At 45.4% G+C, this 20,478-nt stretch overlaps 1 protein-coding gene across 2 annotated transcripts; it reads left to right on the top strand.

The window, feature by feature from the left end:
* Positions 1-1,348: 1,348 nt before the first annotated feature.
* Bmp4 (bone morphogenetic protein 4) lies at positions 1,349-8,445 on the top strand. Of its 2 annotated transcripts, none has more exons than XM_026384094.2 (4): positions 1,349-1,408; positions 4,783-4,907; positions 6,069-6,395; positions 7,366-8,445. In XM_026384094.2, the coding sequence occupies exons 1-4, from the start codon at positions 1,359-1,361 to the stop codon at positions 8,220-8,222; spliced, it is 1,359 nt and encodes a 452-aa protein (XP_026239879.1). In that variant the 5' UTR covers positions 1,349-1,358; the 3' UTR covers positions 8,223-8,445. The 2 variants fall into 2 exon arrangements, with proteins under 2 accessions (XP_026239879.1, XP_026239877.1); XM_026384092.2 differs by having other exon boundaries at positions 1,368-1,618; positions 6,016-6,395.
* The last annotated feature ends 12,033 nt before the right edge of the window (positions 8,446-20,478 follow it).

Genomic DNA, 20,478 nt, shown 5'->3' on the forward strand with positions numbered 1-20,478 from the left:
TCAATGCTTTGCTGAGACAGGGAAGTATAAAGACTATCCAGGGAAAGAAATCCAGGACAGGAAATGGTCAGTCCTCCCTGGCTACCTGGAGCTCAGGGCTGTGAGCCTCAACTCTGCCCTGAAGCATTACCTCAAGACTGCAGAGCAGAGGCTGTGATTTACTTCAGGGCTTTGGGCAAGTCCCTTTAACCTTGCTGTCCTTCCCCTTCCTTGTTTGTAAAACAGAGATGGGGCTGATAGCTCCCTCACAGCTCCATCAGAGGCAGTGTGTGAAATTAGTTCCTGTTTGGGAAGGTTTAAAAGCCACATTCCACCTCCCTGCTAATATGATTACTAGCATGCAGGGGGGGCGGGGGGGGGGGGGGGGGCTGTGCACAAAAGGGCCAATTCCGCATCCCCCTTCTTCTTATAAAAACAGACCAAAGGGTATCTTTTCTTGTCTCCTTGTGGCCTAAAAGGTGGTAGCTTCTGTGGTTGTTACCTTCTTGGAAGGTCAGATTGCTGAGGTGAGGTGTTCTTAGTTACACCACAAATAAACAATCAACAACAACAAAAATAACTGCTGTGGCAGTGCTTAAGAGGGCTTCTGAACTATAAACATACTTTTCTAACTGTAAAAATATGGCCCCAATCTGTCTGCAAAGGCACTTCTGTCCTCTAAAGGTAAGGTCCAGACAGAGGAGAGAAAGCAGCCCTTTTAATGGGATCGTGTTTCTAAGGGTCATCACTAAGGCTTTCCACACGTAACACTTAAAAAAAAAATTGGATGGAAAGTCACCTTTTAAGAACTGAAGAAGTATCTTTCAGGCACGCAGCTCTGTGCACAGCCTGTTTCTCAACGTTTGGAACTTCTTTAACAGTTTATGGAAGGCCACCCTTTAAACCAATCCAACAGCTCCTTTCTCCATAACCTGATTTTAGAGGTGTTTCATTATCTCTAATTACTCAGGGTAAATGGTGATTACTCAGTGTTTTAATCATCAGTTTGGGCAGCAGTTACTCTAAACTCAGGGAAGCCCAGACTCCCATGGGTATTTTTGGAAGGTACCGCGACTAGTCGGTGCATGCTTTCTAGTACCTCTGCACGTGGTCCCCAGGTGAGCCCCGGCTGCTTCCCAGAGCTGGAGAGAGCGGTGTCCCAGCCTTGGCCGCATCTGAGGGCTGGGGCGCGCTGCGCGGGCTTCCGGGACTCGGGCCTGAGAGGCGAGGCCCGGCAGCTGGTTGGGAGGATGTGGGCGGGGCTCCTATCCCCAGAAAGGGAGGCGAGCCAGGGAGGAGGGAAGAGGGAGGGGCTCCTGGGGAAGAGGAGGAGGAAGGAAAGAAAGAAAGAGAGGGAGGGAAAGAGAAGGAAGAAGTAGATGCGGGAAGGCAGAAGAGGAAGGTGGGAGGGAAGGAGCGCGGAAGCTAGGTGAGTTGAGTATTTCAGACCAGGGACAGGAGCCTAAGACGCCGCTGCTGACCGGCCTAAGTATCTGGCCTCTTGTCCCTGATGGGATTCCCGTCCGAGCTGTCTCGAGCCTGCAGCTCCCCAGTCCCCGGCCCTCGCCCAGGTTTACTTCAGCCCTTCAGAGGTCCCCAGGAGCTGCTGCTGGCGAGCCCGCTACTGCAGGGACCTATGGTGAGCAAGGCTATCTGGCTAGGGGCGCTAGTCAGAGGGGTCCGGGGCGCATCCTTAGGGGAGAAGCTGGGAACTGAGACCTTAACTAAGGCAAAAGGTGGCCTATTTTTGCTCTCCAACGGTGGTGCTGGAGTGGGGATGCTGGAGCTGAAAGACACCTTCATATCTGCTACTGCCTCCACCCAGGCACCTTCTTCTCCGTCAGGTGGCCCCGGGCAATTTCCACTTTTTTTTTTTTGGAGGTGCAAGGCAGGAGAGGCGGGAAGTAAGAGAAATCCTTCGTAGGAAGTCGTTGGGAAAGACTGTGGGGTCTTGAGCTGAAATCTTTGCCCGTGGGCTGGCGGTTGCAATTCCAGGACGAGAAGGGCAGAGAGAGGTAGGAGAGAGCTGGCTGTTAGTTTCAGAGACCCTGAGGAGGTTGAGGAACCGCAGCATGGGGGAGAGAACACCTGGCAGAAGCTGGTTCCGTGATAGGAAGTGCAGTCCGGTGGTCCTCTGGAGCGAGCGCGCCGCTGGAGGGGCTGCCTCGAGGGGACTGTCACCCATTCTTGCTCCCAGCTGGCAGGCGCTCGGTGAGCTTTGTGAATTGCAACTGCGGCTTGCGCCTTTTCCAGGAGCTATTTTCTTAGACTTGCGGTACTTTAGGAGCCTTCCCTCTCTCATTTCATGGTTTAAGGTTCCCAGGAAAGATGGCCAAAATGCCAAGAGCTTCCTTGCATTTAGTGTGTTATGGGGAGTCTCTGATGGGACGCACGGCGGACGCGAAGCTTTTTCAGGCCCTCCTGCCCCGAACTCATGGGAAAATGCCCTGGAATTGCGAGGTCCCAGCAGACCCCGTTCCCGCAGGAGTTGGACCTGGAGCCTCGGGCGCGTCCTTGAGCACCGCTTTGGTTGTTGGTTTGCGAATATCGTAATTTATGAGCTGCAGGTTTCGAGATCTTAAAACCCCTAAAGGCACACAGTTGGTCAAGGGAGCCTACCTCTAAACAAATTTAGGCAATGGGAGAAGATTCATGTAGTGAAGTGAAGGACAATCGCCACAAATTGCATTCCCGCCCCGAAGAAGTAGTTCTGGAGATGAAAGTTCTCTTTGGCGTGTATCTTTTTCATTAAAAATTTTGAGAAGAAAGAGGATTAGAGAAGAATCCTAGTGAATCCAAAATTAAAACGCGTCTTCCCCCAGACGCGTGGTTTGAGCGCAGAGAGCGCTCTGCCGCCACCCTGGGAGACTCCTAAGGGACCAAGGATTATACCGGGATCTCAAATACCTCCCCTTGTACTGTACCGCATCCCGCTGGTAGCGGCCGCTCTCTCTATATTTCCCACTTCTGGAGGTCCCACAATCACGGGGCATCATCATCATCATTATTATTATTTTAACTCCTGACTTCTCAAAATCAATCTTTGCTTTCTCGAGCCCTTTCCCAGTTCTCCCCAGCTGTGGCGTGGGCTTGAGAAAGGCGAAAGCTGCTCAAAAAGCTGAGCGGCTCTTGCTGGGCATAGATGGCCAAGCAGGGACGCCCGCGGCCTCCGCACTCCGTTCCTCAGTATAGGGTGGCGCCGGGTAGCAGTGGCCTGGAGGAAGAACAGAGTTGCTCTATCGTTTATGCCTCTTCCTCAAAGGCTTTCCCCCAAATAACATTGAGTTTCTTGGAGAGAGGGTGGCGGCCACACGGAGTCCTTGAGTTACGAAGCGACTCGGGACAGAAACTGGGAATAGCCTCAGAAAAAGGAGACTGGGTGAAGCAGACTTTGGGTTGGGAGTAGAGGGACTCGGGCCCCGGGGGGTGACCCGGCGCACGCACTATGGCTAAACGCAGAGTTACCCCAGCTCAGGTTTTCCAATAGTCCCTTGTGCTAAGCGAGCCACGCGTGCGGCATCTTTGGTTAGAGTCAGGTCACCCAGTAATTGTTTGAGTTGTGGGTTGGTAAAATTCTTTAAGGAATATTTGCTGCGACTCTGCAGCTGGTGCAAAGAAGGAAGGGGGTGGGGGAAGGAAGTAGAGGGCGGTGGAGTATGGTGGTTTTAAAAATAAGCCAAGCCTGGGAGAGAGACGCAAACGCAGAGGTCGAGTGCAGGCCGAAAGCTGTTCACGGTTTTCTCCACTCCTGGAAACGTGGTGGGATTTCTTTTCTGTGCCGAGTCTGGAGTTGTAAAAACAAAAACAAACTTGGCGATATTAAGATCTGAAAAATGTGATGCGCCCTTTGGCGACGCCTCTTTCTGAATTTGCCTGGAGCGACGACCCCAGGCACCCGCCCCTCTGCCTTGAACGGCCTCGCTGCAGGGTTTCAAGGGGATCTGCTTTGGAGTGTGTATACACGCGCGCGAGGGGTGGGTGGGGGGCGAATGCCGCGGCCCACCCGTTGCGGGGCTTCTCGGCAAAGTAATGGAACCGGAGAAATTACTCTAGCAGCCGCTCCCTCTAACTTTCCCACACCGATCACACCCTGATACTCTCCTCCTTCCGGCCGGTGCGCGACAGGGTCAGCAACTTTTGGCTCGGAGCTAAATCGGCTACCCAGACCGTCCGAGCACTCGCAGGCATTCTCCAGGGGTTGGCTGCCTGTCGCTGGGAGCGTACTTGGCCTCTCCAAGACTTGAAGAGGAGGTGGCGGGTGTGTGTGTGTGTGTGTGTGTGTGTGTGTGTGTGTGTAGGGTCCCACAGCGATTTTCCTCTTTAAGTGCCTCTCAGTGGTGAGGCTATGGGCAGCTAAGACTCGGCTGCCCCCGCTCCGGGCCTCACTAGAACGGTGTTCACACTCCAAATCGCGCAGTCTCTACCGTGCGCCCCAGTTCGTCGGGCTTCAGGCCGCTAGTGATAGGGTATGGCCAGACGCGCCGCGCACCGCAGGTAGAGGCGAGCACCAGGTCCACTACACTCGCGGCCCGAAGAGCGCGCCAGCGGCCGGACACCGGGCGGAGGTTCTCCTCTGAGCGCTGCCGGGAGCTCCTCCCAGACCGCTGCGGCTCCGGCGGCGGGCGCGGAGGTTGGCTTTGCCTGGAGAGGCGGGACCTAGCGGGGGCGGGAGGGTGGAGAAGAGGAGGGCGGGCTCCTGAGTAAACGGGGCGGGGCCTCTTAGTTCACGTGACTCGGAGGGGCTGGAAGAAAAACAGAGCCTGTCTGCGCCGGAGTCTCATTATATTCAAATATTCATTTTAGGAGCCATTCCGTAGTGCCATTCCGAGCAACGCACTGCCGCAGCTTCTCTGAGCCTTTCCAGCAAGTTTGTTCAAGATTGGCTGTCAAGAATCATGGACTGTTATTATATGCCTTGTTTTCTGTCAGTGAGTAGACACCTCTTCCTTCCCTCTTCTCGGGAACTCACTTTGCCCTCCCCATCCCTGATCGCCGTCTGTCCCTCACGTCGGACCTTCCTTTCAGCGTCCACACTCCGCTCTCTGGCAGTGCTGTCGCTCTCTTCTTGGCCCTGCAGCCCGGGCGCTCGAAGCGTACCGGTTCCTTTTAAAGTGCTTCTTGCTCCCACTCGCCCTCTCAGATCCGGTGCGTTGCAATAAAAGGGGGGCGCGAGGGGACTAAAGAGATGAAAGGTCCGCAGCCCTGGGTAAGAGATGAAAGGTCCGCAGCCCCTGGGTTGTACCTTGCGGACTAAACACTCCCTTCTGCCTCACTTGCCTTAGGAGCGCTCAATTCCCGGGTGACGCGTTCCTAGGCTCTTGTCAAAACTCAGAGTCCGCTCCGGAATCATCCCCCACCCCTTCCCTGGGAGTGAGTGAGCAGACACGATCAGATGTTTTTTGCTGAACATTTCCAGCTCATCGGCCACAATAAAATAAACCATCATGCCACCCGGGCAGCTCCCAAACTCTTTCTCGGTCAGTGGACCGTGCCGCCCAGTCTTTGCCTTGTCCCGGCTTCTCTGCTATCCCTCCCAACGGCTCCCAAACAGCTGGAAGTTGTGGAAGTTGGGCTCGGAGGGAGGAGGAAGAAAGGCGGGGGTGAAGGAAGAGGGGGAGATGCTGAAGGTCTGAAGTGGAGAGCTATGGCAATTTAATTTTCCCTCCCCCCACCCTTTTTTACCCCCTCAATGTTAACTGTTTATCCTTGAAGAAGCCACGCTGAGATCATGGCTCAGATAGCAGTTGGGACAAAAAAAGATTAACAGGATGGAGGCTATCTGATTTGGGGTTATTTGACTGTAAACAAGTTAGACCAAGTAATTACAGGGCAATTCTTACTTTCAGGCCTTGCATGGCTGCAGCTGCTGGTGATGGTGGGGTGTGAGGGAGAAAGCACAAACTTGATCTTTCTGACCTGATTTGCATCCTGACCCTCCTTTACTAGTCCTCTATACATATGCGGAGACATCTCTATTTCTCTCTATTTATCGGTGTTTATTTATTCTTTAACCTTCCACCCCCTCCCCCTCCCCAGAGACACCATGATTCCTGGTAACCGAATGCTGATGGTCGTTTTATTATGCCAAGTCCTGCTAGGAGGCGCGAGCCATGCTAGTTTGATACCTGAGACGGGGAAGAAAAAAGTCGCCGAGATTCAGGGCCACGCGGGAGGACGCCGCTCAGGGCAGAGCCATGAGCTCCTGCGGGACTTCGAGGCGACACTTCTGCAGATGTTCGGGCTGCGCCGCCGCCCGCAGCCAAGCAAGAGCGCAGTCATCCCGGATTACATGCGGGATCTTTACCGGCTCCAGTCTGGGGAGGAGGAGGAGGAAGAGCAGATCCACGGCATGGGTTTGGAGTACCCGGAGCGCCCCGCCAGTCGTGCCAACACCGTGAGGAGCTTCCACCACGAAGGTCAGTCCCTGCCCCCAGTCCGGGTGGGGGGTGGGGGAGGGCTAGTAGGGCAGGCTGGAGGGGCCTTGGAAGCCCTGGGGAAGAAGAGTTCAGGTTACATCAAAGCCCCAATCCAGGAGGCTGAGGAACAGAGCCCCTTACCTCCAAGAATTTCCAGAGCTGCCGCTGGACTTATTTTCTGGAGACAGAGGGGGAGGGGTCGGGAGAAGGGGAATGACACCGCTCAGACGAGGGCTAGCCCCAGCGGTGTGTTTTTGCTATATCAAAGCCTTTTCTGCCGAGTTTTCTGCCCGTTTTTTTTTTTTCAAAGCACCTACTGAATTTAATATTACAGCTGTGTGTTTGTCAGGTTTATTCAATAGGGGCCTTGTAATCTGATCTGAATGTTTCCTAGCGGATGTTTCTTTTCCAAAGTAAATCTGAGTTATTAATCCACCAGCATCATTACTGTGTTGGAATTTATTTTCCCCTCTGTAACATGATCAACAAGGCATGCTCTGTGTTTCCAAGATCGCTGGGGAAATGTTTAGTAACATACTCGAAAGTGGAAGAGGGAGAGGGTGACTGTGAGCATGTTTCCTCCCTGCCTCTGCTGTTGGCCCCTCTTTCTTTACAGCCACTTGTAAAGAAAACTGTGTGCAAAAAGCCAAAAGAGGGTCTTCAAAGGGGAGTCTAAGGGTGGTGAAGTAAAGAAATTGACACATGGAAATTATTAGACGTATGAAGGAGGTTGGGAGATACTTTCTGTCTTTGGTGTTTGACAAATGCTAGCAAAGTTTTGATGGTTTGCTAACTGCCCTACTTCTCTACTCCTTCAAATTGAAAGGTACACTTATTTCCCTTTAATAGTCTTCTACAATATAAGCAGAACTCACCACTCATCGCCCAACACAGCTATTTCTTGACTTTTCCATCTCTCAAAAAAGTTCATAAGCTTTTTCTTTTCCCTTTCTTTCCCAACTGTGCCTAGAACATCTGGAGAACATCCCCGGGACCAGTGAAAACTCTGCTTTTCGTTTCCTATTTAACCTCAGCAGCATCCCAGAGAATGAGGTGGTCTCCTCTGCAGAGCTTAGGCTCTTTCGTGAGCAGGTGGACCAGGGCCCTGATTGGGAGCAGGGATTCCACCGAATAAACATTTATGAGGTTATGAAGTCCCCGGCAGAAGTGGTGCCTGGGCATCTCATCACACGACTACTGGACACGAGACTGGTCCACCACAATGTGACACGTTGGGAAACTTTTGATGTGAGCCCTGCAGTCCTTCGCTGGACTCAGGAGAAGCAGCCAAACTATGGGCTGGCCATTGAGGTGACTCACCTCCATCATACACGGACCCACCAGGGCCAGCATGTCAGGATTAGCCGATCGTTACCTCAAGGGAGTGGGGATTGGGCCCAGCTCCGGCCCCTCCTGGTCACTTTTGGCCATGATGGCCGGGGCCATTCCTTGACCCGACGCCGGAGGGCCAAGCGTAGCCCTAAGCATCACCCACAGCGGTCCAGGAAGAAGAATAAGAACTGCCGTCGCCACTCACTTTATGTGGACTTCAGCGATGTGGGCTGGAATGATTGGATTGTGGCCCCACCAGGCTACCAGGCCTTCTACTGCCATGGGGACTGCCCCTTTCCACTGGCGGACCACCTCAACTCAACCAACCACGCCATTGTGCAGACCCTGGTCAACTCTGTCAATTCCAGTATCCCCAAGGCCTGTTGTGTTCCCACTGAACTAAGTGCCATCTCCATGCTATATCTGGATGAGTATGACAAGGTGGTGCTGAAAAATTATCAGGAGATGGTGGTAGAGGGATGTGGGTGCCGCTGAGATCAGGTAGTCCTTGAGGATAGACAGACACACACATTCACACAAACACACACGATCCCATCCACTCACTCACACACCACACAGACTGCTTCCTTATAGCTGGACTTTTATCTTAAAAAAAAAGAAAGAAAAAACCTAAACATTCACCTTGACCTTATTTATGACTTTACGTGCAAATGTTTTGACCATATTGATCATATATTTTGACAAAATATATTTATAACTACATATTAAAAGAAAAATAAAATGAGTCATTATTTTAAAGGTAAACTATGGCCTTTTTCTCTTTTTTTCTGCCCCAGACCTTTTGAATGAAATTGGTTTTTGTTGAGGTGGGGTTGGGATCATGCTGGAAATCAGAAGGTGGTAACTGGAGGTGGTTAAGTTATAAGAACAGGAAGTAAACTGATGGCAGAGAGAGATGGTAATTGCCAGGATGAATTGTTTTCCATTTCTATTTAATGTTAACAAGGACGCAGCATCCTCTCCCATCTGGATGACACATGCCTTGGGGAACAGTGGGATGAAAGGAATAGGTCAGATTAAAGACTCTGTTTTGGGCTTCTTGAACATCTTCTGTTTTTGGTCACCTGTTAGAGGTGTGTCACATCTGAGTGTGATGGAGAAGTCTCAACCAGGAAATCAATTCCCACTTCTGCTTTTATGATACTCCAGATGTCTCCAGTTATGACGGGCACCAGTGTTGTATTTTTCAAACCAAAACTAATTTACACACTTACCTATTAACATGTGGGCCTCCCCACCCCCCAACAGGAATATTTTTGTTGTCTTTTTGTTTTTGTCTTTGTTTTTGTTTTGGAGAGGGGATTTTTACCCAATGAAAGAAAGAAAGCCCTCTGCCTTCAACAAGTTTGGTGACCACTGTTATATGGTAGGATTCGCCAGTGTTTCTGGACTTTTTTCCTTGCTCCTTAGCTCCAGGTGAAGGCTTTTATTTAGTTCAAGATCCCAACAGATTGGGCTGATATAGGAGAGAGTTGGTAATGGAGTCAGATACTGAAGGGTCGGAATTATCAGGTAGGCCCTGTGAAAGTGTTCTGCTATTACATGAACTCTGGAGTCAAATGCCAGCCCTCCTTTTCTCTGTGCTGCCTCCCCCACACACCCTTCTCTGGAGCTGGGCAGAATGTGATACACCTGGTAGATTTGATGTTTGAGCCAGGGTTTCCTCAAGGAGAAAGTTTGATTTTTGGCCACAGTAAAAAAGGATGATGCTAATGTGCTGAGGGGGTGGGGGACTTTCTTCAGTCAAGGATAGAGAAATGGTTTTCTGGAAGTATAGGAGTATAGGAGTTAAAAGAACCAGAGAAGTATTTGGTATTTTTTTTCTTAAAACCAACAGTGAAATGAAGCCTCCTCAGACTCATTTCTTATGTGAGCATTTTCTCTGCATAGGCATAGGGTTAGGGTTAGGGGGACGAAGTGGTCAGTGTCTTTGTATAGTCCTTTGGGAAAGGACTGGTAGGAGTGCACTTCTCAATGAGGAAGATGTGATGGGCGTGGCAGTGGGAGGGCAGCTGTTGCTGGTGGTGTGTGTGCACCCAAAGAGAAACTGTGAGGCAAGTACCTGGCATTTGTATATTTGTGTGTGTTGTGTGAGCAACCCCCCCCCCCCCCCGCATTCTTGTACACAGAGTCTTGCATATGCTCTTGGGGGTGGGGTGGGTGAAGCAGGATTCATTTTTGTTTTTAATTACTGAAGTCCTACAATCCTCCAAAAGGAGCAGCTTAGTGGAAACCAATAAAAATAGAAGTGGGGTGGTTGCCAAAGCTCCAGCTCCCCGGAGAGCGCAGGTGGAGAGAGGAGATCAGAGCCCCGGGCAAAGGCAGCAAGACTCCACAGTTCCTCCAAAACTCCCCGCAAAGAGGGGTTCCTCCCCCCTCCTTCAGCCCCCCAGGTCGCTGCCCCTTTGATTAATAGTATGGAGTTTGAATAAATCATTTAGGGGAAGCCCATTACAGGTTCCCTCAGGCGGCCTCGTTTTCTTTTGCCCGATTTCCAGCAATTTTCTGAAATGTCCTGTCATTGAAAAGGAGCCCTAGATCTCCAGCCCTTGAACCAATGATGCTGGGGTGAGTCCCGAGCCTGGTGATTGTCCAGCTCAGGTCACTTTCTAGCAACCACTACCGGCAACGCTCCTCCCCCTCCCTGCCGGCCTCTCATTCCTACTGGCTTATTTTCAGGAATGGATAATGTTGTTTATTTGTTCAGCCAAATATTTGGTCTGGGAATTTACCGTGAAATTCTGTGAATTGCATATACCTAGTTAACAAAATAGCCCTAACGCCACAAATGTTAGCCTGGAAAACAAGGAGCTGTGGCCAGCTTTAACTCTTTAAAATCTGTTGGAAAGCACAGTCCTAGGGTCTGGGGAGATAAGGAGTGTGTGGAGGCTGAGCTAGGCTTTATTAGTTTATATTTATGCCTTATGTTAGGCCCAGTACCTTATGGAAGTTGTAGGGTGGCCCTTGGCATTGCTTTGGGATCTGTCATTTCCCATCTTCTCCCTTTACAACCGTACCCCCTACCCCCACCCTAGAGTAATGTTCCCATTACTTAAAGAAAGATGGGGAGGGAGAATAGCCCTTGAGGACTTCAGCAAAGACGTAACCACATCAGAGGCACTGCTTGGTCGATTCCTGCCCAACCCTTAAACTGGAACCGGCTTCCTAGGAGCTTAAGACCGAAAACAAAACAAAACAAAACAAAAAAAGAGGGGGAAACGCATCAAACATTCCCTTGCTTTCGTTGCATAATTTGCTCAGAACCTGCCAGGTGACCTGCTGACTTTGTTTTCTCCGTCTTGACCATGCTTCATTCCACCCCCCCCACCCCCGCCGCCCCTAGCCGGCGGCAGCGCCACACTGAGAATGCTCCGCGCGGCCCGGGCGCTGGCAGACCCCAATAATCACCCCCGGCCTTGGACAGACGTCAAGATCCGGCCCTGAGGCCCCGCCTCTCGCTGGCTCCAGGCGCTCCCCGGCCGGCGGCGGCGGTGGCGGCGGCGGGGGCACCAGGGGGCGTCCTCCCCTCCGGGGACTAGCGGGGATCCTGCACCTGGCGGCTGTTCGGCTCTGCCCGCCGTGGGCGTCCTCCGCGGACCCTTCCCCAGGCCAACTGCAGTTTCAGGTCCCCCACTCGAGGTGAAGACCCGTCCAGCTCAGCCGCCCACGGGGCCCCGGCGGCCCAGGTGAAGCTCTACGAAGACAGACGGATCTGATTAGCACACGCTGGTCCTTAGGGCGGTTGCTCGGCATATTTAACATGAAATGGGGTCAAACGGCCGCGCAGAATCCTAGAGTCTGGAGGGAGATTCTCTGGGGTGGAGAGGTGTAAGAGGGGTTGACATCTTTAGGGGACTTCTGTGGGGCAGAGAGCGGGAATTCGGCAGCCAGCCTCTCTTGTCACCAAGTGCATAGTGGCCCCACTTGTTGGAGTGATTGAACCGTGGCATGGATGGCATAAGCAAGTAGGGGACAGACCTACTTACTGGCTGAGAGTCTGACCTGCAGACAGGCTTTAAGGCCTAGCTGGTCTTAGCCTCTCGGAGTTCATGCAGAGCCCCCGGCCTTGCTAAACTGCTACCTGACCCCCTTCCCCAAACTTTGCGGAAGGAGGGGACCAGGAGAGGCTGAGAATGTGCCAGAGGAGTTGGCAGATTTCTTGCAGAAAAGAAGTGCCAAGCCCATAACACATAACCATAGCACTTCTGCTGACCTCCTCTGGCCTCTGGTCCAAGGACTCCATGGGTGCCAGACGCCTTCCCCTTCTACAGTGAGCCCAGACAAGGAGAATAAAGCTTTACTGAGGCCTACTTCTCCAAACTGTCTTCAATGATACTTCTGCTTCCACACAGAGCAATTTTATAAACGATCCACACATTATTTTTTACTTATTTAAAAAATGATTATTATTGTGGTGCCAGGATTAGAACCCAGGGTCTCTGCATGCTAGGCAAGTACTCTGTTACTGAGTATACCACCAGCCCCATACATTATCTTTTAAAAATGCAAACACAACACAACAAAACAAACAAGCAACAACAACTAAAGCAACATTGGTGACCTCACATTACCTGAGAATCAGAAGGCTATTAGTATTCTCCAGAGGAATTTAGGATAACTGATGGAATGCCAAGTTAGAATTGATGCAGAGTTATGCAGGCTTACCATGTGATACAAACTAGCACAATTCAGAAAAGTATAACTGAAAATAAATTCAAAAGTGGTTAGAGGGGTGACCCAGGTGTGATACCAAGGGTCACATTTCCTTATTATGCATTAAAAGAGTTCAGAAGTATGATGCTCTCCAGTAGAGAAAAGTGGCTGGTGAAAATTAGGAGAAAATTTGGAATGCTCTAATGTTAAAACAAAAGAACATGACACAACATGCACAAATTTTGAAAAAAATAAGTCAAAAGTTCAAGGTTAATTCTTGAAAAGTATTTCTTTTTTTTTTTTAAACTGAGGAAGCCATTTGAAATTATCATTCATAAGTCACTTAATATACTAACTGTAGTGAGTTCCAATTGTCTCTGCTTTTTCTCTCTAAAACATTCTTTAAAAATCCTGGATGAAAATATAAATGTTGTACAGTATCCTGATGAGATCAAGTAATTTAGAAAGTATAATTCTATAGGATTCAGAAATGTTTGCTTTAAAAATGTGAAAAATGTTTTCTGTGAGAAGAGGAAGACAAGATGGACCAATAATTTGCTGAGTTGTATTACTAATGAGAATTTCTGAAGTCCAGCTTTCAGTCAGTTTTGCCACAATTTCTCAAGAAGAGATCTCGATTGCTCTTAATTTTTTGTAACTTGATTTCTAGCAAAAATATTTTAAAACTACAACAAAGCTTCTCTGCCCCAAATCCTTGGACTCCATAGCCAAGCTGCAAGTAGACTGTAGTTTTACATAGTTTCATTATAGGCTTAGCAATTTTTCCAGTTGTATTAATTGAAGCCTTGGCCAGATAATTCTCTAAAAGTCCAAATCACACTGATTTTAAACCATTAGACTTGTTTACTCCTGTAATTTCTCTCTCCCTATGAGACCAGGGACCAACTCAATCTCACTTATAGTTGCCCATGATATAGTTAAGAAAATATACAACTCAAGCTTCATGCTGATTTAATCTTTTAATCTTTGTTATTTGCATTTTCAAAGCAGTTTGTGTCTGAGGTAGGGCCTCAGGAGAAGAACCCACAGATAAGTCTGGAAATACAGACTGATTGACTTTCCAAGTGTACTTACTTTAGTTTTCTATTGATTATTATGCAAAAGTAGTAAAATATTCTTTTTAAAGGATAACAAAAGGTACGGTTAAGGCTATAATTAGAGTTCTTGGAATCCAGACATGATTCCAAAGTAGAAGAATGGCTATCTTTTGAGAACTACCTTAAAAATTTCCTTTAATTGATCAGCAAGTTATGTAGCCTGAAGTGTTAACTTCATTTCCAGAAAGCTCAGACCTGAGTATCTAATGTCCATTTGCAATTCCTCATTCCAATTGGTTTCCACAACTCTGTCTTTTCTTCTTTTGTTTCTAATCTTTAACAAAATGACACTATAAAGAAAAAAACTTTATGAGAAAGTAAATTCATTTATAGCCTCATCATCCTAAAACAATTACTTAGGCTTTCTGTTTCTTTCATGTAGCTATTATTTTATATTTTATTTTTCTTAATTTCAGGTCAATAGTATAACCTTAACATATTGTGACTCCTAAATGTATTCGTTTATACTTATGTTAAGGTGGATCATGTCCACTCTTTTGTAAGAAAGTAGATTGGGCATAAAATTTAAATTACTAATCTGAGGTAATTTTAAACATCCTGACTATCATATCAGGAGTGTGTGCATCATGTCCAAATCTTATTCATATTCATATTGATTTCTTATGGTTTAGCCTATGCACAGTGGCCCCTGTACTAAACAGAATGCTTCTTTGTGTGCCTACAGTAACCTGAACATCTCATGCTCTGACATTTTTGTTAACAGAGCATATCAGACAACGTGTATCCACATGATTTTGTCATCTTGGTAATATGTTCCTTCCCTGGAGAAAGTCAACTGACCCACAGAGGGAGAAACACACCAAAGGATCTCTGCCTCATACACACTTTGTTCCCTGGACCACATCCCTGTCCCTTCTTTTCTTGCTCTGATTTCTCCTCCTGGTTTTCTTGGGAATTGAGGGTGATGGGAAAGAAAGGCACAATAATTACCAAATTGAAACCTGTTTAAATGGTTCAGTTAACTAGGCTCAGACTGACCTTGACACTTTCAACCTTCAGACTCCAGTTAGTTGGGATCAGACACAAATGTGGAGTTGCTGAGTGATTTCCACATGCTTCCTTTTTTTTTTTTTTTGTTTTGTTTTTTTAAAGAGAGAGGGGAGAGAGAGAGAGAGAGAGAATTTTTAATATTTATTTTTTTTTTAGTTCTCGGCAGACACAACATCTTTGTTGGTATATGGTGCTGAGGATCGAACCCCGGCCGCACGCATGCCAGGCGAGCGCGCTACCGCTTGAGCCACATCCCCAGCCCTCACATGCTTCCTTTGTGTACCTTAACCAGAGCAGACAAAAGATGTTTTTCCAATGGGACTCACTCTGACCCTGGAAGAAGCAAGCTAATCTTTGGCGATTTGGGGTTTTTAGGGCACTGAGGACTTTTAGAGCATGGAGAAGTCATTTGTTCAATGGTACCTTAAAAGAGTTTACCTCCAAAAGGTGAGTTCCTTTTACTGTCTTGAGTCCTTTACTTCCTTTGAAATCAGATTTGTTATTTGCATAGCAAAGCATTCCATTTAGCTGGAAAGGAGGGACTGGGGACTGTTAACAGGCAAAGTCCCTTTTCCCACAGTCTTTCAAAACTTAGCAGTGTGGTAAGTGGGTTTGATCAATCTTTCCCCTCCCTAAACCCCAAAACTTCAGGCTATTTTGCTCATTATCTATCTTGAGATTGACTAGTTTTTCCGGATTGAAGAGCTGTAGGATTTAGCAAATAGCTGCTGAAAGCACAGTTTTGCTAACATTGTTTGTTTTGGCGAGTTAGTGTAGATTTACAGGTGAAAACTGCAGGAGACAGCAAACTTCATCAACATCCCTCTTCCTCTTCACTGACAGTGCTTTTTATTTTTTAAATACATAACCCAAATAAATCAGGGAGGAGATTTCTAAAATGGTGATGATACTTTGCATGGGAATGATACAAACTTATCTTGATATTATGTTCGCCACTGTTTCTTCTACCTAAACTCATCTATACACTTTAATCACCGTCTCTGAGGGCCTACTCGATGTGTAGGTTATTGTTTATTTGGTTGTCACTTAGCCATTTTCCAGAACTTGCTCATAATTTATTTTAACCAAATGTGGCCCACCTTAGAGACCCAACAACATAAATAAAGGGGACTTTTCAGCATTCTAGAAGATTGAACACTCTGGGTTTCTAATTAGCACATGGTCTACTGGTAGTCTTTTTACCATCTATTATTTCCAAGTCAGGAGATTAGTCACAGGAATCTGAAGGAAGAAACCAAACCTTTAATGAGCTCGATTGATAAGTAGGGCAATTGCAAAAACATAAAAGATTTGCTGTTAGAAGATAAGCTGTGACTTAAGTAAACTGTTACTTTTTTTATTGGTGCATATTAATTAAACAAAATGATGAGTTTCATTGTGCTATACTCAAATATACATAAAAATGAATTTGATCATTTTAGCTCCCCAGAACCTCCCCTCTGGCCTCCCCCAGACTGCCTTACTTTACCCTAAAGTTATCCCTTCCACTTTCATGGCATTTTTTAAAAACTGTTACCTTTTAAGCATTTGTAGAAGAATCCTCTTTCATCTATCTCCCTACGATCACTAATGTCACATGCTCAAGTCATAGTGGCCTGAAAAAAGTTAATTTAGGAAAATGTTGCAGGAAGAGAATGACAGGCAGAAGAAAATGGCCTGGACCTATCCTGTAGTCCACTGAGAAAGTTTCTGGATTTCTCTAGCCGATGCATGGCTTGAGGGTGGGAGAGGGTCAGGAAGAGGCTTCTATTTCCTCTAGGGTAATTTACACTTAGTTATAGTTATGGTTGTCTATAACTAAGTGCAAACTTTTAACAGAATAGAATAGTATCTACTAAGATAAACATGAATATATAAAGAATTGTTTTTACTCCTGTGTTGTAATGCTGGGATACTGGTTCTGATCCTTCCTTCCTTCCTTCCTTTCTTTTTCTTTTTTTAATCTATATATAAGTATACAGATAAACAGGAGTTTGACCATTAATGAGAAAATTGTTATAATGAAAATGAAAATGCCCCCTAGGCTAATTTAATACAATACCAACTAAAAATCTCCTTAAAAATACTTTATGGAACTTGAAGATATTCAGATGAGCCAGTACATGGGAAAGAATAGATTAGCCTTCGATGTTTAAAAATGATACTTTATAAAGATCTTTGTTATTAGGTTATTAGAGAGAGAGGCAGAGCAGATATCAGTGGGATAAGCAAATAGCCAGGAGATATATTTAAAATATTATTAGCACTTAACATCTGACAAGCTAGGAGAAATGCAGCATAGGAATACCAAGAAATACTACTTGGTTAAATGGATATCATGCAAAAGTGATTTCATGTAGATGGGTAACTTTACAATAAATTTCAGAAATGTCTAAACATAATTAAAGAGTTAACTGCATTTTAAAGTATGGGAAACCATAGTTTTAGGAATAAGAAAATTGAATCGCCCAATTCAGGAGACTGAGGTAGGAGGATTGCAAATTTGAGGCCAACTTAGGCAATTTAGCAAGACCTTGTCTCAAAAGACCAAAAGGGCTGGCCATGTGCCTCAGTGGACCACTGGTTCAATTCCTAGTAACACACACACACACACACACACACACACACACACATGAAAAAAACAGAATTGCCTATTTTTCAATGTATTGCAGAAGTGTGTATTGACACTACTAGAGAAATGAGGGGATTATTAGCAGTAAAGAGACTAGATTTTAGGGCTGGGGATGTGGCTCAAGCGGTAGTGCGCTCGCCTGGCATTGAGCATGGTGCGGGGTTCTATCCTCGCGCCACATGAAAATAAAGATTTTGTGTCTGCCGAAAACTAAAAAATAGATATTAAATTCTCTCTCTCTCTTTCTTAAAAAAAAAGAGAGACTAGATTTTATAATCAGAAATTTAAAAAAATTGTAAGAAAACATATATAAAAAGCAAACTCCAGAATATGAATTATGATAAGTTCTTGATAAATATTAACTACAATATTAACTACAAAACACAAATTATGAATATAATTCAAGGTCACATGAAAGTTTATAGTCAAAGTTACTGAACAGATGCTTTAGAGCAGAGGTTGGCACAGTTTTTCCATACAGGGCCAGATGGTAAATATTTTAGGGTTTGTGGATCACAGGTCTCTCTCAGTTACTTAACTCTTTGGTTATAGCATAACAGCAGCCACAGAAAATAGTAGATGAATGCAGGTGGCTGTGTCTCAATAAAACTTTATTTATGGATATGAGCATTTGAATTTCATGCAGTTTTTTACATGTTATAAAATACTTTACTTTTGATTTTAAAAGACTATTTAAAATTCTTAGTTGGTAGGCTATACAAAACCAGGTGGGGGCTGGATTTGGCCAGCAAGCTGTAGATCACCACCTCTTATTTGGACCTCGGTTCCCTGAGGCATTTTCCTTGAAACACATCTTAAGAACTTCTGTGTGAAAGGATGCTATGAGGAAATGTGCTTGGGAAACCAAGGGATCTGTATCATCCAGTTGAAAATTTACACAGATCTTTCACATTTTAAAGACGTTCTGAAATTCCACAGGGAGAAACCTGCTTAAATTTGGTCAATCCAATTTAGACTCAGTAACCCCTTTTTGTTCCACAGATTTTTTAACTCCGCAAGGCCTTTGCATGGTTTGGCCCTTGCCTATCTCTCTAATGGCACTGTCTCTTTTTGCTTTGTTAATTACATTCCAGCCACACAGGCCTTCTTTTTGTTCTTGAACCAACCTGTACATTCATTCTTGTCTTGGACGGTCTGCTGTCTCCTCTGCATAAAATGTTCCTTTGCAAGATCCTCACAAGTGGCTGTCCTAGTGATCAGGTTTCAACTCCATTGTCTCCTCCTCTGTGAAGCCTTCTCTGTGCTATTCTAAAACAGTTCCCTCCTTCTAGCACGTTTAACCACAGGATTCAGGGTTTTTTTTTTTGGTTTTTGTTTTGTTTTGTTTTGTTTTTGGTTCTTTTTAGACTACCAAGGATTAAACCCAGGGGTACTTAACCACTGAGCCACATTCCCAGACCTTTCTAATATTTTATTTAGAGATAGAGTCTCGTTGAGTTGTTTAGAACCTTGCTAAGTTGCTAAGGCTGGCTTTGAACTTGAGATCCTCCTGCCTCAGTTGCTTGAGCCACTGGAATGACAGATGTGTCCCACTTGCTTGCCTATAGTTGTTTTCTTCATTGAATGTTTATGAAATTTCCTTTCTATCTCTATGTTTGTTTATGTATAATGTATCATCTCTTCTCTATAATGAAAGTTCCATGAGGGTGGGAACAGTGCTCTTTTTGTCTTTGCTAGATTATTCTTTCCCTAGCAAAAGTGTCTGCCATATAAAATAAATGTAAGGGGCTGGGGATGTGGCTCAAGCGGTAACGCGCTCGCCTGGCATGCGTGCGGCCCGGGTTCGATCCTCAGCACCACATACCAACAAGGATGTTGTGTCCGCCGAGAACTAAAAAATAAATATTAAAAATTCTCTCTCTCTCTCTCTCTCTCTTTAAAAAAAAAAAAAAAAAAAAAAAATTAAAAAAAAAAAAAAAAAAAAAAAAAATAAATGTAATATAATTTTATTCAGACAGATTGCAAGAGACAGAGAATGAGAGAGAAGGAAGGGAGGGAGAAGGAGAAGAAGAGAGAAAAGAGTTCACAGATTATATTTCACATTTGGAGAAATGCTTTATCATAACAAAGAAAACACAAGTGTTAAATTATCACTTGAAAAAATGTACAATGCTACTAGTAGTTACAATGCAAATTAATAAAACTTAAAGTTTATATTGCAACTCAAACAAAAGTTATTCTAAATAGCTCACATAATCACACCCATCAATTATTGAAGTTTCTGGAAATGCTTTCATTTATTTGTTTTCTGGAGCATAAAAACGAAAAGTTCCTTATAATCTTTGACATTTTGGGGAATATATGTCATATGAATAATCTGAAGAGGAAAACAGTTTTTTATCAGTAAATTGATATCAACCTGGTTATAATAGAAATAAATTGGAAACAATTTTTCTATGCTATTAAAAATGGCAATAATGAAAATTATATCAGTAGCTGAATTTGTGTTTATCAAGCAATATTAAATTAAAAGAGCACGAAAACAAAATTTGTGCCTTTGATTTTACTCATATAAAAACATGCACTCATTTGCTAAACAGCTAGAGATTGCAATAAAGAGATTTCAATAAAGCAAATTAAATTTTATTTGTTGCAATCTTTCCTCTGTAAAGTGAAAAAAATTGACAAAAGAAAAGAGATTGGCACTTGTCTACGCTGAGGAGAGAAAACCGGTTCTGAACATGCTTTAATTTGTCTGAGGTCAAAGAGAGAAAACTTAAATATCCTGAATTAAAGGTGGCAAAACTTGTCCCATTCAGCCTCTCAAGAAGTCTGAACTATGATCCCAAAAGCATTCTTGTTTCTCAGTTAATTCACTTTGCTGTCCTCTAAGTCCTTTGAGAAATAGAAGGTTGCTGTGTACTATGAAGTATTTGCATTAAACAGGGTGTTCGGACATAAATTATGTGGAAGACATTTAGTTCCTACACCTTAAATTTATTAGCTTTGTTCTGTTGGTTTAAAAGGTTAACATACACCTGCTGTTTAAAACTTTCGACAACAAAAACTTTCCCAAGCCTGGCCCTGCTAAGATTCACTAAAAGGTAAGAGATTTAGAGGTGCTCTGTAGCCCCATTCCAGTAAGGTATGAATGCCAGAGTGCCCATGTTTAGTATTTGCAGACAAGGCTGTTTGATCTGCAGTGCAAGAATCCATTGGTGTGTACGTGAGCTCCGTGGATGAACACTGGTCAAAGGAGAACTGTTATGTAATTATAGCATCTGTAGCGTCTGACGCGACACCTGGCCTAGCCTAATAGTTTGTACTGGGAAGTGGGAGTCATATGGATAGTGAG

The sequence above is a fragment of the Urocitellus parryii genome, chromosome 6, assembly GCF_045843805.1.
Source record: "Urocitellus parryii isolate mUroPar1 chromosome 6, mUroPar1.hap1, whole genome shotgun sequence".
Classification (NCBI taxonomy): Eukaryota; Metazoa; Chordata; class Mammalia; order Rodentia; family Sciuridae; genus Urocitellus; species Urocitellus parryii.

Excerpts from the sequence above, each read along its gene's own strand:
- Bmp4 (XM_026384094.2), top strand. The coding sequence starts at position 1,359 with ATGCGGGAAGGCAGAAGAGGAAGGTGGGAGGGAAGGAGCGCGGAAGCT. Across the intron at positions 1,409-4,782 it reads GGAAGGAGCGCGGAAGCTAG|GAGCCATTCCGTAGTGCCAT; the intron begins GTGAGTTGAGTA and ends TATTCATTTTAG. Across the intron at positions 4,908-6,068 it reads ATATGCCTTGTTTTCTGTCA|TCCTGCTAGGAGGCGCGAGC; the intron begins GTGAGTAGACAC and ends TATTATGCCAAG.